This window comes from Agelaius phoeniceus, chromosome 7, assembly GCF_051311805.1.
Source record: "Agelaius phoeniceus isolate bAgePho1 chromosome 7, bAgePho1.hap1, whole genome shotgun sequence".
NCBI lineage: Eukaryota > Metazoa > Chordata > Aves > Passeriformes > Icteridae > Agelaius > Agelaius phoeniceus.
In genome coordinates, this window is record NC_135271.1 from 17334226 (window position 1) to 17352491 (window position 18266).

The 18266-nt window shown below is 41.8% G+C and overlaps 1 protein-coding gene across 7 annotated transcripts in view; it reads left to right on the forward strand.

Moving 5' to 3' along the window:
- The window catches only part of KANSL1L (KAT8 regulatory NSL complex subunit 1 like), a 63108-nt gene extending 47385 nt beyond the window's left edge, over positions 1-15723 (forward strand). For 5 of the 7 annotated variants that reach the window (XM_054636233.2, XM_054636238.2, XM_054636235.2 and 2 more), the window contains 8 exons: positions 1617-1727; positions 2126-2260; positions 4569-4693; positions 5510-5634; positions 6263-6317; positions 11659-11771; positions 13237-13390; positions 13981-15723. In XM_054636233.2, coding sequence (XP_054492208.2) covers positions 1617-1727; positions 2126-2260; positions 4569-4693; positions 5510-5634; positions 6263-6317; positions 11659-11771; positions 13237-13390; positions 13981-14229 — 1067 coding nt within the window. In that variant the 3' untranslated portion in view covers positions 14230-15723. Of the gene's footprint in view, positions 1-1616; positions 1728-2125; positions 2261-4568; positions 4694-5509; positions 5635-6262; positions 6318-11658; positions 11776-13236; positions 13397-13980 lie in introns of those variants that run through there. The other 2 variants (XR_008534580.2, XM_077181064.1) reach the window with 2 other exon arrangements.
- Positions 15724-18266: the final 2543 nt, after the last annotated feature.

An 18266-nucleotide genomic window follows, 5' to 3' on the forward strand; every position in this document is an offset into this window, starting at 1 on the left:
CCAATTCATGTTTTCTTTGCAACTTTCTTGGTTATTCCCTTCCAGAGCAATGATTTCTCTTAAAATACTTCATGTGCTGTGCCCACATCTTTATATATAAAAATTGTCAGCAAAGTAAAAGAAAAGGGTTTTGCATTCATTTCCTCTGTATATTAAAAATACATTGCTTTATTTTGGAACTCTGGGAGTTTGATTTTGTGTGTGTGTGTGTGTGCAAGAAGGGATTCAAATTCAAGATTCAACCTTGGTTCTTCATGTGGTTTGCTTTAAAGGTGAACCATAATTTGCAGACAATCTAGTAAATAGTGCAGTGGGACTGGCTAACTAGTGTACTCTCTTTTGGAAGCATAATTGTCCCTATGTCTAAGTTTCTTTCACAGTTTTCAAATTACCAAGGATCTTGACTAAAGATATGTCAGTGCTTGCAGTATTGCTTTAACATAACAGCACCTCCTTCAACTTGCACCTTGATAACTGGAAAATGGTAGTTTGTATCTAAGAAGTTTGGGTTTCTGGTATTTCTGCACCTGTGGATTGATTGAAACAAGCATTCCTGCCCTTTCAATGAAGATACAGGAAAACATGATAAAAAATCTAGGTCACCCAAGTGGTTTCCCAGGTTAAAAAACAAAAAACACCCAAACCAACCCACCAAAAACAACAACAAAAAGCAAACAAACAAACAAAACCCACTAAAAAACAAAACCAAAAGACCAACAAAATTGGAGAAATGTTTTGGTTCTCTCTTTGCTTAAGTGTTGTGATTAATACACCTTTCAGACCTTCTTTGTTTAACTTGGAAGTAGAGTAGGAAACACAGCAAAAACCTTGGCATGTTGAGATAAAGCAATCAAGTTAGATCCATATCAAATTGAAAAGAAAATGGTTCTTTTTATTTAGCAAAATATGTTGCAAGTTTTTGTCCTGGCACATCCTGAAGGCACATGAGGCTAAGACTGTGCATAAATATATGTAGTTTAATGCCCACCCTTGGGCCTGCCTACAGTCCTCTTCTCATTCTGAATGTACTGGCTGTCAAGACTACTTTATACACTGACACTTTTTTCAGTTAAATTTCCCTTCATTCTTGTATTTTTTTTCCAGAAAGGCTTTTCAGAGAGGTAGGGTTTTTTTTAAACCTCCCTGCCTTACAGCAGGGGTTAAATTCCTTACACTTGAAATGTTTTGCAGGCTAATTCTGCATCAGAACTCCTATCAGAAAATAAATTACATTGCCCTGCTGTAGACTTTTCCAGGGAGAGGGAATGTACCTTGAGAATACCTATAGGCTCCTAACAGTAATAAATTCCAAAAGCATTAATGACTTGTACCCAAAAGGCTGCACCAAAGCCTCTTCACATTACAGGAGAAAGGCACTGTATGCTCTCTGCTCTGCTGGGTTTTGTGCAGGAGCTGGTCAAGAGGGAAGACCCCAGTCTTATTCTCACTCAATACCCTCCAGAGTCTGTTTCAGTCCTTAGCAATATTGCTCACAGATTATGTTGAATGTGATGGGTGAATCAGTGCTCTAATTTTGATGCATAATTCATTGGCTCAGAGGTTGCCATCTTTCTAATACAGACTCTGTTCCTTTGGATTTCTGGTTTTCTTATTAGATATTCCTCTTCACATATACTTTGAAACATTATTAAGGAAGGATGACATCAAAGGAGAACCTGCTGATACCTCATCTTTGGGAGGGGAGTTTAAAGTATCTGCTGACAATGGTATGTAAAGCAAAATGTTGTAGCATTTGCAAGGCTGTTTTTCATTCATCAGTATTTTCTGCCACAAAGAGATTCAGTTTATAAACTTGTCCCAAAGCAAGTTATCAGAGAAGGTACTGAATATGGCTTTAGGTGGAAGAGAAATCTCTTCTCAGAGCACAGTGTCAGGTTCTCCCTAATTGCACTGAGATGATCCCACCAGAGCTGTAGGAGGATACTACAAGTGGGGGGAGGTTGGACCAGGTGCCTGACTTCAGTCCTGTTATTATTTGGATTCCTGTCAGAAGTTTGGGACTATTTATAATGTTTATTATAAATAGTTCACCAGTTGAGATTTCCTGTAAATTGTACTGAGGAAAAGTAATTTCTCAACTTGATGCATGCTTTTTCTGTTACAGACTACAATGCACATGTTTCTGTCAAACAGTGGAGCAGTGGCTGTTTGTCTAATTCCAAATCTCATATGGTGTTAGGAACACCTGACCAGCTGTCAGAAGGAAGAAAGAAAAGGCATCTAAGTGAGACAGCAGTAGGTAAGAGAAAAATAGCATTGCAAGAGACTACTACATATTTTAAAATATATACTGTATGGATATCACTGGGCTCTGAGAATTTTAAGTTGTCTCCAGAAGGGATACTGTTATGAAACTTATGAAGAAACAGACTTAGAACATCATGAAAATAATTTGCTATTTTAAAGCATAGTAATCATCTTTCTTCTTAAGTGTACATACAGAATGAGACAAGCTGCTGTATTTTATTTTTGGAGTACTCTTAAAGGAAACTGGTCAGCAGTTCAACTATGTTCTTCTAGTACTGGGTGTCATTCTTAGTACAAAAGGGTTTTTTTAATAGTAGTCAATGAAACAAACATTGCAAAGTTATCTGTTACATCATGTGCCCAGTGAAACATTTACTATTCCTGGCATCTTTGTCCACTATATTTCATTTGTTGTGTACTGTCATTTGTGGTTCTGGATCCCTTCCAGACTTTTAAGAGGACTTGTGAATAGCCAGTTCTTACTGTGTTTTTACCCTTGTTACTGTTCTATTTTAATCCACTGAATCTCTACTTCAGCAGTTGATAAGTTAATAGGAAGTGCCCTAAAGGTTCTGTAGAATAATGTGATACAAAATTTAGCATACCACTGTAAAGATAAATGGCATCTTACCTCTCCAGGCTGTTAGAATGTAAAGCCTCACAGATTCTGTTACAGATTCATTTATGTAACTTTGGGAAAACCTTTGGCAAAATTCTTCACAAGACATTTGAAGAAAGTAAGTCACTGAGCAAGAGCATATTAGTTTAAAATTTCCCTTAGGAAAGAATGAAAAGGTATAAATGATCAGTTAACATTGTGGAAAAATTACTGGTGGTGCATATCCAGGCAAAACTGTAATCTCTCACTAGAGGTGGAGATACAGGAATTACTGCAGAGATGAATTAATAAAAAATTATTATCTAGGATTAAAACTAACCCCAAAACCCACAATCCACAACCCCCAAAGCAAGACCACCCAAAACCCACAATCCACAACTCCAAAGCAAGACCACCCAATCAATTAGAAAGTCCTAGGAGAGAATAAATGCTGTGTGAGGACACACTGAAAACTGCTTTGGATTTAGGTGAGGGCTGTCCTTTGCATCCTTCCCCTGGTGCTGTACAGCCTCCTCTTGCCCTCTGTGCCTGTGTCCAAGGGGGTGCTGTGCCCTATCCCCTTTCACCACCAGTGATCTCTTTCCCATGCCACCTGCTCCACTTGCTGGTCCCCAAGAGGTGGATGCTGACACAGGGTTTCTCAGTTTCCCAAAGTGTAGTCATGAACACTGAGATCAACAGCTGGAGTTATTTGGGAGCACTAAAAAGAGAGGAAACATCTTGCTATAAACCTTTTGAAGTTACCATTAGTCTTCTGACAATACTATTTAAGTTTTTTTATAAATGGAACCAAAAAAGCAATCTTTTATCATGAGGATCATCCCAGTGCCAGAAAACTGTTCTGTGGTGCATTCATGAGTAGGAGCACAAGTTCTAGCTTATTAGTGCTATGGGTGTAGTACCACATATTTATTCCTAATTTGGGCTCTGTCTAGGAGAAATTATCCATGAGGAAGGTCAGCCTAATGAACAAGGCCAAAAATAAAAGCTGTGTGCCAGGGAGTTGCAGAGTTGCCTGGGAAATGGTAGTTCATTACCTTGACCCAGACTGTGCAATACAGTCTTTAGGATCAGTCTTATCTCTTTTTCCATGATGGAATATACTCATTCTTTTTGTTCATTGGTATATTAAGTCTGAGATCTCCTTTCTTATTGGAAATGAGGTAGAAGGAAAGCAGAACAGGTGGTTAAATTGTGAATCCCTCTAAATGCTGCTTGTACTGGGACTGAATGGGAGCAGGAAATCAGAAGAAACCACTTGGAGATCTAAACTGATTTTGTTTGTTATCATTGCTGCCAGTTTTATCATTTATTAAGGAAGAAACAACCACGGAGAACTTGTGAATTCTGCTGCTGAGGATCAGAGGGAATCTAAGTCAGATTGTATTTACTGTGTGTGTAGTTTATGACAGCTCCTGAAAAGAAGAGTCAGGATTTGCCCATATGAAGCTGTTTCCATGAGAAGAAATCCTTTGTAGAACAAGAGGGATGAGTTTTGCGGAACAACAATGACAGGATGAATAGCAAATGTTTATTTAGATAGCTTTTTTTAGCATACAGTAAATTGTTAGTGGCTCACTGTGGGCTTCTAGAAATGACTTTACTGTTACTGTGTGGAAAAATGTCTGCAGTCTAATAGCCAACAGGCAGTATGTCTTGTTTATTGCTGTTCTTATGACAGGCGAAAGCAGCGCTCGGTTTGAGGCGTTCTCCTTCCAACATGCAGAGCCTGAGTCCCACAGCAGCTTCACTCCCACCAGCAGTGTCAGTGCCATGTCCCGGCCCACTCACAGCACTTCATCACAGGTAAACCAAAAATGTGGCACTGTCTCAACTGAAATATCAACAGAGAGCTGGCTGTGCAAATTAACAGTCCAAAGCCACGTGCCTTTTACATCTGATTTAGTGCCATGTGACAGTGCAGAGCATTTTTACAGTGAATTAAGTGGATTACCTTAACTAATTTATTCCAGAATGAGTATGTGTACTTGTTTAGAAAAGAGTTTTGCAGATCATAGAACTAGAGTGTAAATTTGTTTTATTGGCATAGTGCCTTTTTTTCCCCCAAATTTCATTAAATACCCTGTGATTTATGTTTCCAGTTTTACACTAGGGCACTTATGACCCTTTTTTCCTGGTGCAGCTGTATAAAATGGCCTCATGGAGCAAATAGAGTCCCAAAATTTGTTAACTCTCAGTTTCCCTATTTACAAGCCTTTGTGCAGAAATACAGGTAAAGTCCCTGATATATAATTTACTGAGGAGCAGCAGAACTCTGGCTCAGTGTACAGAAACACACTATTTTACTGAAACTATTGGAAAATTCACAACAATACTCAGGTTCAGGTCCCATGGTTTTGCTAAGCCTAGTGGTATACTGGTGCTCTGTGAATTGTCATGTTTTATTGCAGTTGAGTTTAAATGTGCATCCCACACAATTTACACAACACACGCTCCTTTATTCCCTGGACTCAATCATCAAAGAGCACATGAATGAGCACTTTAGAATAGTCTGTTTCCATTAAAGTTCAGGCTTTCTCCTTGTGAAGTTCTAATGAGTCTCTGCTCAAATGTGTTTCCTATGATTTGACCTGATCCTCTTGTGTTGATTTTATTATTCAGCATAACTCCAGGAGGAGGTTGAGAAGTGAGAGCTCCTATGATATAGACAACATTGTTATTCCCATGTCACTGGTGGCACCCTCAAAGCTGGAGAAACTACAGTACAAAGAAATCCTTACTCCAAGGTTTGTTCACAACCTCTTGAATTGCAAAGACATGAAAATGAACACGAGAACATTAATCAAGAATATAATTTACATGGAGTTGGAAAATGTTATGGTATTAAAGATGATCTTTTCATGCACTTGGGTTTTTATCTGTGCATTTCAGTTCATGTGACCAAAATTGTGGGAAGACTGGACAGCTGATAGCACAGGAGAAATAGTAAACTATTTTCTGTGAATTAATAGAAATGGATTTAGCTTTTTTTTCTTTTAATTTAGCCATTCTGATAGAGTAGAATAAGCTTATTTCTTTCCATACAGTGTAGGCCTACAATCCATTATTGTAGAGACCTTTTTCTCCTTTGTTTTAGAAAGAGAACATCTTTAGGTTGCAAAACCAGGGTACTTAATCTCTTCAGTGTCTTAGTAGCACATTGCCTGAAGGGCTAAATGTACTTGTTCTGTACTTTAAATCCATAATATGCATTTGCTTTTTTATTGTCTTTGAAGTTGAAAACTAATTTTAAAACTGTATTGGATGTCTTAAAGACTGTGTTAGGAAAAGGAAAGGTTAGATATTTTGTTGGGAAAGGAAAATATAAATTTCAGCACCTTAAACTTAATTTGATTTTCCTTGTCTTATTTCTAGCTGGAGAGTTGTTGAACTTCAACCTTTAGAAAAATCTCAAGCAGATGAAGAAGAGGTAGGCTGTCTTTTAATTAAACCACTAGGTTTATTTAAAGTAGATACAATATATAATTGGGATAATTGGTACATACTTTCTGAAAATACTTGACTTCACACAAATCCCAGTAAGTTTCAAGTTTCAAATATAAAGTATTATCAAATTGTGAAAATGTGTCTTGTCCCTACAGTGGAAGATAGAAATGGAAGTATTCCATTAATATTCCTTGTTCATTGTTTGTCTGGCTCTTCTGCCCCTTGCTGCTGCAGTCAGTGCTCCTGAAGGGCCCCTTGGGTCAGGCTCTGCCCCCCTGCTCCTGAGCACTGTGATGCTGCCTGTCCCAGTGTGAGTGTCTCCTGGGGCCACCAGTGCTGGCCCTGCCTCTCATCCTTTCCTTCCAAGGCCACTTCCCATGGCATTTGCTCTTTGGTAATCAGCAATCTTGCCTGTGGGTCCAGCAAGTTTTCTTTTCAGTATTTATTTTCCTGCAAGCCTCCTGTTGGGAACAAACTTTTCTGCATTGTCAGGAACAACATAACCTTCAGCATTTCCTGCCTGCCTGTTGAGCTAAGTTTGCACATCATGGGCTGGTTTTTGCTTCCTCCAGACACAAAAATCTACCTATTTCTTCAGGGAATGTCCATGGGCTTTGCAGCTGGGGGTCCCTTTCTCCCCTAATCAGGGGTTTGAGGCATTTCCTAACCTTGGGGTGAATGTGCCAGCAAGTCTGGTCTCTAGGCTGATTTTCTGTCCTTCCAATGTTTTTGTGGCTTCTTTTCCAGAACCTGTCAGTTTTGCTGTCTTTTGGACATCTTTAATCTCCCACCAATTGTAACTCTAGGACTTGTACTCCTGCCTTGATCCACAATATCTGTTCTTGAGCTGCTATTTGAGAGAATCTCTACAGCAGAGGTTTAGTTGCTATAGCAGTAGAAAAAGATGGCATTTAGGTAGCAGTGCAGAAGGTTACATTAAACTCAGTAAACAAATCATTTTGTCACTCCCCTGGGGCAGCAAATATGGTCTCTACAAAGGCACAAACTTCCTCAGAAGTTTATAGTTCTGTAGCTACCTGCTCCATACCTTTAGGAGAACATCATGGTCTCAACTCCTTACCTGGTGTAGTTGCACTTACCTGGCAGCATATTCTTGGATTAGAAGGAAGAGAAAAGCTTACTCTGTTCCTGCCTTTTCCAATGAGCAATTGAGAAATTCCTGTGAAGTCTGTGGTCAAATTGATGTCACTTCCACCCACTGAGTTCTGGGTTAGTACCCTCCCAGCTAGCAGGAAACATGCCTGTCCTTCCTTTGTACCAAGGTGAAATTCCACACACAGGAGAGCTCTCCTGCAAGGATATTTAATTAAACCATTTGGAGAATAACTAATAAAGGCAGCAAGGGCACTCTGTCCCTTGAGCATCCACTGTTCATTGCTGTTTTCAGCTTGGTGTCTGGGGGGAGTGAAGAATTTCACAGTGATTTGCATTCAGGGCTTCAAGGAGCTTGCATGGAATCAGTGGATTTCTTGTTTAGATTTCAGATCCCATAAAGATGATTTGTCTTGTGTTTTTAGTGTATTTTGCTGAAGGGACTTGAAGGTTTCTCTCAGAAGCTCATGGGCTAATGTCTGAATTAGTAGCCCACCCAGTACTTTTATATTTGGCATGACTCTCAATCCTGTGTGATTCATCCTCTGGCCAGGAAATAACTTGATTTAACAATGCAGCAGCTTTGCCTCCTGCTGTGGCCCACTGCTTCTGTATCATCTGTCAGCCACTGGCTGGAATGAGGGGGAGAGATGTCAGACAGAGAAAAATGCTAATGGTCGTCTTTGTGTAAATCATCTTTTGCCAATTCCCCCCTTTCTTTTGGGATCATGTTAATCATAATTAGTTTGGATGTTTTTCAGAGTACTGAGAAAAGGTGATTGATCATAATTCTTCAACTTCCTCTATTTTTGAGCTGAGTTACATTTGCTACTGAGTAAGCTTGTAAAAAGAAATGAGGAAACATTGCACCATTACCTGCACTCATGCTCTGACACTCTTGCACATACCTCATGCTCTGACACTCTTGAAATATTCCTCCATGTGCTAAAGTCAAGGCAAGCTTCAGCAGGTCATTCAGATAACACAAGGGAAGGTAGAATCTACTTTCTGCTTTTACATAAAATGCTGTTTTTCTCTACTTCACTACCTAGTAGCCTAGGGTGGTGTTGGAAATTATTTAAATTTTAATTTTTTTTGTGGTACTACATAATAGTTTCTTTGCTTCTCTATCTTCTGCATAGCTCAATTTAAAACTTCAGAGTTGTCCTTGTGTCAAGCAGTAGTCAGGAATTTCTGCCCCTAGATAACTTTTTTCTTCTTCATCTTCATTGTCTTTGTTGTCTTATTCTTTGTCTTCTTCATTTATGCAACAACCCATGTCCATGCAATAAACCTGCACCCAGCATTTACTGAGTTACAAATAAATGTGAGGTCCCCAGTTTGTCATGCTCCACGTGAGCCACACTTGCAGGGATGGGAACAGAGCAGCACTTTCTGGGAATCAGGCCTATTCATTGTGCCTTTGAGAACAAAAAGCTTACCTTTTATGGCTGCTTTTTGGTTGCTGGAAATTTTGCCTTATAAGAACAACATTGGCAATGCAAAAGTTAATCTGCTATCTATGTCTGCTCTATTACTTGCTCTAAAAATACTTTCTGGAAATAGAACATTTGAGTTTCCTGGTTTGCATGCATGAATTTGCAGTGTTATTGCTTTAAGGCATGGGAGGGTGTGGCACAGGTTTTCCTGTTTTGTTTTGGTTTTAATTTGTTTTGTCCAGGTCAAAGCTTCTGGAAAGGCTCAGTTGTAACTTTCAAGTTTATTTCATAGTTGTTTCAGTAATAAAAAATTGTTTGGAGTAATTCCTTGTGCAATTAGTTTTGCATAAGTGTTTTCATGGCCTATGACTCAGAGCTTCCTGTGGAGCCAAAGAGTGAAACACAGATTTTGTTGTTTTGAGAACCTTTCAGAAATATTCCTGGTGCTATTCAACATGATTGCACAGTGTGTTGCAGTGTCATGGGGGAATCCAAAGCTTAGTTTTCTGTGAGTGAAATCATCAGACATGCCTCACAAACAGGCCTTTTCTCTCAACATCCCTGCCAGATCCATCCACTGAGGAATGACACTTCTTTTGTCCTTTTTCAAACTAACCTTAGTGAGGAAAAACAACCACATTTCTCCTGTTACAGAACTTTTTTAATCTAAAGTTGTTGGAGGAAATGCTGGGAGTGGCAGAGGCTGTAGTGAACCAAGTAGAGACCTTTTATTCTGATGTCATGACATTTTTATCCATAGAACAGATAATAATTTTTAAATAAGAAAATGTGCTGTTTAAAAGAATAGGGTGGAACTCTTTTTAAACAAACAAGTGGTTAAATATGCTATCACCAGCTCTGGAAAACAAACAAGGCTTATTTCTGTATTTTTCAAAACTCTTCACTTGGAGAGGAACATGGACTTTGATTTTTGAATGGAAACTTGTTAAAAATGAAATCTCTTCCCAGCATGAAAAGTTTTGGCAATTTGCTAAGAAAAGTATTTTCAAATTCCTAAGTTTTTCTTTCTAAATTATCTTTTGTTACCACTTCAAAGGAAATCTGAGCACAGAAAAACCCTGAATTTCCCCCAAGGGAATAACACTTTTGTAGTTCATAAAATTCTCACTTTCATGCTATACATCATTGACCTTGGGAAGACAGAATGTGAACTGAGATGTAGCCCTGCTTGGATGCTCTCCAAGTGACAGAGCTGGTGAATTTCAGAGAGAGGACGAAGCCCATTAAGTTCACTTGCATGAAAGGAAACCAGCAGCTAACAAAGTGGTTTGTGTTTAACATAAATAAATAAAAGCAATGAAGGAGCCTTCAGCAAGGAGTGATGAGATGAGCAAACTAAGCAGCCTTTTTGCCTGAAGCTTCCTGGTGAGTGCTGGGCTGAGGAGGACCTGGGCAGCCACAGTTCTGTGTCTGATTCCAATCAAAATGAAGCCTTTGGGATCACATTGGTTGGTTGTGATTCTTTGCCATTGTGCCTCTAATGGCTGTGAACAACCTCAGTGCTGAGAGACTTGATATGGGGATGGCTTCCACAGAAACACAGCAAGTGGAGCCCTGCCAGGGTCTCTATGGCACTACTTGGCACTGCAGGGAGCACAGTGCATTTGCTTCTCTATTTTGTGGGCTCAGTTGAAAGATAAATGGTGTTACTTGTACAACACCACTGAGGTTTTTGCTTTAGAAAAAAAAAAGGCAGTTTATTTTCATGACCCCCCCAATTATTAGTATAATTCTTGTCTAGGACTGATCTGGCAGTGCAGCTTCACAGCTCCTATGACCAAGAATTGTTCTTTCCAAGAATTTCTCTGCTTTTGAGTTGGGACTAGCTGGCATAAAATCCATGGCTGCAGCACTCAAATGCTGCTGCCAACCTCAGCTTTTTAGGTGAACTTTGAATGTTTTGGAGCACTTTGAAACAACAGTGAGCTGTACTGGAGGGATCCAGCCAAGAACTCCCCCTGCCATCAGGGGAGTGAGGGGGAGGAGCAGCAAAGTGCTCCTCAGCCAGGCCTGGCTAAGGAACAAACTTCTGGTGTGCTGCCATCAGAGAGAAACACGGATGGTACTTTCACAGTGAAAGTCAGGGTGCAATCTTTTACCTAAAAATCTGGCTCTTGTTTTACTAGAGCAGGTAAAGTACTTGCATTAGGATTGGTTTAAGCTGCACTTGGGATCATGCAAACCACTGGGTAAGAAATAGGATGTTCAAAGCAGAAGCCATTTTCTGCCTGGTTTCACAGCAGGAATGTGGCACCTCAGGTTCACTGAGTTCCTCTCTGTGCAGTTATCAAAGTCCTTGGTGATCTCAAACTTATTTCTTAGGGCTTAAAGAGCACTGGGCAAATCCTGCTGCCTCCTAGCTTCCTTCTAAAGCAGCCTCTGGAAACTGTTGGAATTTTTACTTGTCTTTATTATGTACTTTTAGCACTGCCTTGATTTGCAAATGAATACTCGTCCTCTAAATTTTCTTCCTCTCACCACAGAGAAAACTGTGTTAGTTGCATGGCAGGGGTATAACTTCTATATCCATTCAGATCAACCACAGACATGTGAAGAAATAAAGCTGAAATGACAGCACCCCATACACCAGAGCTCTCATAAAGTGAATGCGTGTAAATGTGCCTTTGTAGTGAAAGCACTTGTTTGTTGAATGGACCTTTGCAGAATGATGTATAATACTGCTATGTACAATGCTGGCTGGTGTTGTTTCAGTGATGCTGACACTGACAGCTCTCCTGTGTCTCCCCACAGGTAGAAGACCTGTCAGACAAAGCCTTTGCCCTGCGCCACACCAAGTACGAGGAGCGGGAGCGCGCCAGGTGGTCGCTGTGGGAGCAGAGCCGCTGGCCCAGGAGGAACAGCAGGCAGGTGTATTGGCTTTGATCAGAGCCTTCTATTGAACCTGGTGGGGTTGTGCTACAGCAGTGCCAGAAATGCTGGCACAGGAGTTTGGAAATGAGGGCATTCATTAATTAACTCATCAGGGACAGTAGCAGGTATGTTGAACTTCGTGGGTGGTAGGGAAAGGCAGTGCTGAGGCATGCATACTTAAAAATTGGGCATGTTAGTGACCTGGTATTACCAAACAAATCTCTTCCTCCTTCTCTGAACAGAGAGCTCTGCTAGACTGTGCCACTCCCAGTTACTATGGTTTTAGCCACCCAGTGTGTATCTTCACTCACCTGACTCAGATGAAACTCCACAGTGTTCAGAGATGTGTTACTGAAGGGTCCTGGGCTGTGCCAGGGGCCTTACACTTTGAACCATTCACACAATGACTTTCTTTCTCACAGGCTTGCCATCTGGTGCAGAACTCATCAGATTTAAATATAACCACTAAAAGTCTTGCACAGAGTAGTAGTGTATATCAGAGTAAACATTGTAAAGCTGCATCTGCAGTTTGGCCCTGCAAAAATGGTTCCTATAAATCACTTTACACTCTGCCAGGGCAAAAAGCAGCCTATAAATGTTGGAATAACTTTTTCTGGTGTTTATCATATGCTTGTGTCTACTGAAAGTGAACCATGACACTAGGAATAAATAGTCAAAGATAGCTTTTTTTAATGCAGGATAAAAATAGAGCTAAGCCATATTGAGGAACTGTATTTTAAGCAATTTTGAACATAAAATGTCCCAACATTAGAAAGTATACTGAAAAAATAAGAAGTACTGCATGTACCTTAATTTTGAAACTGAACTCTTTGATAAAATCTTAGTTCTGCTTGAATTCAGAAGTAAAGTGCTCACTGACACGAGCAAGGTCAGGATTCCACCTGGCATTTCAGATGCAGGTCACTCTTTTATACCTAGTTTAAATTTCTATTAAAACTGAGGTCAAAATTTTTAATCTTACTACATTTTTGATTGCCTTGCACTTGAGTCCAGAGCAGAAGTGGTAAGGGGGAGTCCAAGAATTTGTCTGTTGAGTTGCACTTGGCACAGTGCTGACAGTGCAGCTTGGACCCCATGGTCTCCTGTGGGAGAGTGGAACAGCCTGTGGCTCACTGATTTCTTTAGTCCAAAATCACAGTTTTGGTGAGCATGTGGAGCAAGATACAGTCACTAGCTGTCTGCAGCCACAGTGTGCCTGTCCCACTCATTTTATCCACTTAGTTCCTCCACATAGTGTTTTGCTTTGGCCCCAGCCAACAAATGTGGCAATATGTCAAGAACCACACCCGTTTTCCTCTGCTCTTTTGGTTTAAGCAAGCAGAATGAAGGTACCATGTATAGAGAAACTGAACACTTTGTAAAGAAAATGTGAACTGCTCGTGGCAGTGTAAAAGGTCATGGAGTAGCTCTTAAAACTCATTTCTAATTCTGCACTAGATCTTACAGCAAAAATGCTGATGCTCGACACAGCCAGGACGTGGTGCAGAAAGACCATTGCACTGCTGACCCTGCTCCTGAGCCAGCTTCAGAAACCCACAGCTCTGTGTGTTCAGGGATGGCACCACTCTGCAGGGAGAGCCAGGAAGAGAAGGTGGGTGAGCTTCCAACAGCTTCTAGCTCTGATCAGTTCTGCAATGATAACAAAGAAACATGAAGATATTCTCCTGTCTCACTGATCAGAATCTCAGGCTGTCAAACTAGTTAATGTGCACTGAACATAGCACTCCTGTTTAGAACTACATTGCTGTGCTTTGTAAATTAACCCCAGATCTGTCAACAAGTTTCATTGCTCAGTACACATGGCACATTTCTTTTGAGGCAAATATAGAAGGACTGGGTTCAGGTTGGGGTTTTTTTCAGGGGTGTTGGCCAAGATTCCAGACAGGCCTGGTCATTAGGGGGTCAGGCATCCTGATGGTCTGAAAAGAGTTTCCTTGCCCTGTTCAAGGGTAGGGCTATTATTACTTCAAACCCTTATGCAGCCTGCTTACATCTTGGTGCCTGGTAGTGTTGTATTCTTCATCTGAAGAGCCCTGCAAACACTGTAAAGAAAGACACTCGTTTGTTACTTGATAGCACATGATTCTGCACACAGTTAATCAGTTCAGACTCAACTGAAATCCCTTTTTATCCTCTATACTCTTTTTTCACCCTCACTCCTACTCTTCTCCTTCCTTTCAGTCTGGGCTGTGGGAACTTCGAGTTTTTCCACTAAATGATGAAGAGGTAGAAGCTTTACTGTGCCAAGATCAAGTAACGAATCAGACTGAAATGTCAAGTGCAACTTTCCCCAGCAACTCTTCCTGCACTCCAGGCACACCCACTGCTGTGCCAGACAATGGCTGTGCACCAAGAAAACAATCTACCCAAGAGTCAGAAGACTGCAAAAGCATTTGCCTGGGAAGCAACAGTACAAGGAAACAAAGGTGACAGGGAATAATGTGGTTCATTAAGAAAGCCAATTAAGGTGGAGAGAAGTGTAAGGTAAAATCTCTCGTTCACACAGCATATGACAGCACAATTCAAAACCTTTATGTTAGCTGCGTATAATATATTTTCTTTCTTGCTTTGTAACAGGCAGGATAAATCCCAAAGACAACACTTTCTTCTTCCTGAACCCCAAGAGAAAGTAATTATTTCAAGCTGGAAGTCTAATATTCCCAATGTCGGGAGTGGGCGCACATAAATTGCTGGCACCATTCACTTTCTGTTGTCATATTGCCACATTTGTCAATAATCATCCTTTTCTGTTTGTTTGTTTTCAAATGCATATCTGGTTCTCGTGGACTCTGGTGCAGCAGGAGATGCTGTTTACCTTATCCAACAACTTCAACTGAACACAGAAAAACTACTTGAAAGTAGTGGGGATAAGCATTAGCTTCAGATTATTCTCCTGTGTGGCATGACCATAGGGCAAAAACCTGTCTCTAACTGCACGTGTGAGGTCAGGGGAGGTGAGAACCAGCACTTCAAACCAGGGCATCTGGAAGCCTTGCATCCAGCTTGTCATGGCTCTCAGTAGTGCCTGGGCATGTCTCATGGTGAAATCCTCAAGCAATAAGGCAGAAGTAGCCACTGCATTGCCACAGTCAGTGTGACTGACACAGGGAAAAGCAGGATCTCTGCTTCGGGCCTGTGGGGAGGGAGAGACAGGAGGAGAGAGGGGTGGAGCCAAATCAGTGACACAGCCCATGGAATGTTGTGGTTTGGATCATCTTATTTCCTTAGTCCTTCAGTAGCTAATGAGGCTCATAATACTTTGCTTTAATATGTTAAAGTCTTGTTCCAATTTCTGTACAGTGCCTTGTAAGAGTCTCGTAAGTATGCCAACATTTGGTGACTAGCTGGAAAGGAAAAGATGATTGATGTCTTCAAGAGCAATAGAAAAAAAGCCCCAAAGCTTTCCATTGTGATTCTGGATAGATTTCTCATTTCCCAATGCATGCACAGTGAGAAAACAAAGGCAAGTTGTTTAAACTTGCATCTGAATAGCATAGCTTGGAATGTATCTGCAATCCCAAGAGGTATTAACAAAGATTAAACATTGAATGTAGGTGTTATCCATCAACAGGCAGTTTTTCTGTGTAGGACAGTTGAAGGCAATTTAATAGGAGTCTCTGTTTTTTGTGCAGTTTTCTTCCATGTGTAATATCTGGAATGGCACTGGACAGACGACCCAGTTTTAGTGTCAATTTTTTTTTTTTTTTGTCAAAATGACAGGAAATACACACTGGGCATATGAAAACAGTTCAGTAAAGTTTCAACACTACATCCTATTGCTACATTGTAGTTTATTGCACATTCTGATTATTTTTTTAAACACTTTTTTAACACTGGTTTGTCTTAAACTTGAATCTTGCCTCAATGTCTGATACAATAATCTTTGATGCAAGGTTGGTTTTTTAATTAAAAGTTATTTCTATATATGTTGTATATAGTCTGAATTTGATGACTTTTTAGAAGTGAAGAAGTAGCAGCAATACTTCCTCTTGGCATAGAGCTCTGCTTGGCCTGCAGACCCACTGCAGCTTTGCTGTGGTACTGATGCTGCACTTTCGCTGTGAGGCCAAGGGCCCTCTCAGTGCCTCAGTACAAGGTGTGTGCTGCCCTCTCTCTTGCCCTGCATGTGCACCTGCTTCCAGGAAGAACTTTCTCAAAGGTCAGTGTCTCAGATGTTTTGCAGGTCTTTTCCACACCCCTGTGTACTCCTTAGGAAGCCTGATCTGACCAGCTGTCACCCAGCTTTGTTGTCAGGTATGGGTTTCCTGTCTTGTCTGATCCCTGGGGCAGAGGGAAGAACTCCTGACTTTAATAGAGGGGACAGCCCAAGTGACCAGCCAGCCAGGCCAGCTGCCTTCCTTGTCCTGAAAGTGCTGCCAGGAAGTGGAAATACAATCCAGTCTGTTACAGGAGGGTTTTTCTTTACTGGAGGGTGGAAACAGAAGGGTGTTAAAAGGAAGCCAAGGACCCCCCTGTGTCAGAGGAGCTGAGTTATCCCAGTCTGGTTAGCTTGGGGACCTTCAGAGCATCCCTGCACTGCAGTTCAGGCCCCAGCTGCAGTGCCAGACCATTGTGTGGCTGCAGGCTCAGCCTGGGGTAGCCTAAAGCAGCTGCTGGTACCTTGCCCATTGCAGGGGCTGCAGAGGCCACTGCAGAGTGGTCTGAGCAAGGGGAGCCCCATCAGCTGCATCCCTTCTGTGTTCTTGCCAGCCCTTGTGGGAACTTGCTATTGCTTCATGAGACAGCAGTGAAAAGGCCACTTAGACAAAGGCTGAGCAGTCCCAGGACAGAAGCAAAATGTCTCTGTTTGGTCATTACCCCAGTGCACTCACTGCAGAAACCTTTCTCCAGCAGCTGCCTCAGCTGGCCAGGCCTGTGGCAGCACACAGTGGCTGCTGGAGAACAGTGCCTGAGCTGCTCCTCCTCCCACAGGGTTCTGCCAGCAGCTGAGCAGGATATGTGCCTGTGGCAGGAACAGGCTGCATTTGCACATCCCCTGCCCACCTCCAGCTGGCAGGGCCAGGTGGACAGTGCTGGGTGCACATGGCAAGGGAGGTGGTTCTCAAGCAGCTGCAGACCTGGCCCTGCCTTCTCTGTCTCTACTCTGTGTTTTGGCTCCAGACAGACACCTGATTTTTCAGCAGCCCCCTTTCAGTACTGGCACAGGGTTAAAAAACTTGCTGATTCAGCTTGGTTCCAGGTCCTTTCCCTGTCCTTTCTCTTGTCTCTCTACTCCAAGCAGCTGCAATCAGCACTGGTATGCTGCTGCTCTGCCTGCAGCCCATGGCCTGGCACAGCTGGGCTCCCAGCTCCAGGCAGGTCAGTGCTGCATGAATGCTGGTGTCATGAGGAACCTGTACCTGCTGGAGGAGCAGGCTCAGGGCCAGGCTCATCCTTGAAGCCATAAAATGTGCAGAATCCCCTGCTTGTTTTCATTCCTTTTCCAAGTTTTAAACAGAAAATAAAACCCAGACAAAACCCAACCTCTCTTTGGCTGTTAAGCTGTGAAAACAGCTGTTAGTGCTGCTCCTACTGCTGTGACTTTAAGGTATTACAGAGTGACTGTGAAAAAACAACTTAAAACCTAATGCAGCAAGGCCCCCCCACACACATGCAAGTAGGTGTCTGCAGCTGCACAAAGCCACTTTCCACGTGCTTTATTTACCATGTTCAATTGAGGCATTTTTTTAACACCACTTATGTTCTGCTTCCTGCTGCTATGAGGGTTTAAAATGTTTCATCTCTGCATCCAGGATCTTAATGGCATGTAAGTACAAATAAGAATTTTTAAACCCTATTAAAACTAAGCTGTGTGTGTGTCTCCTGCAGTGTTTTATCTCCCTCAGGGCTGTGGCTGTACCACCCTGTGCAGCACATGTGAAAGCCCAGCGTGACTTGGCTCTGTCCAAGTTTTCATCCTGTTTTCCAGTGCAGACAGACCTTTACTGTCAGATCACTCTGGACCACTCTAGAGCACATGCCTCAGTACAACAGGCTGTGCTCTCCCTTACTGCTGAAACCTTATCAGAGGATTGCAACATCTCATGGGCCTGGGCTTTGTTCAGCCCTGGGGAGACCCTGCAAGCAGTTCTCTGGGTTTTCATGTCACACTCAGTTCCAGTCCTGGGACTCAAGGCTTGTTACTGAGTACAGGACAGGCCCCAGAGAGATCACTTCAGTAAATGGACACAGGTGAGAAACTGAAACAGTCTTAAGCATTAAAGAACAAGAATAACTCATCACTGTGATTTCTTGGACATGGTCACTAACAGATTTAACCTCAGCTGTTGCAGCAGGAATCACCTGCATAAACCCACTCGAGTGGGATTCAGACAGAAGCAATTAAGTAATTTTACTTTGTGAGTGTAGCATCTCTTCCACAGGACTCCTAACCCAAGAGTCAATGCATCCTTACCATCCTTAAAACAATTACAAAATGCCTACAGCCTATGAACAGAGGACATAGC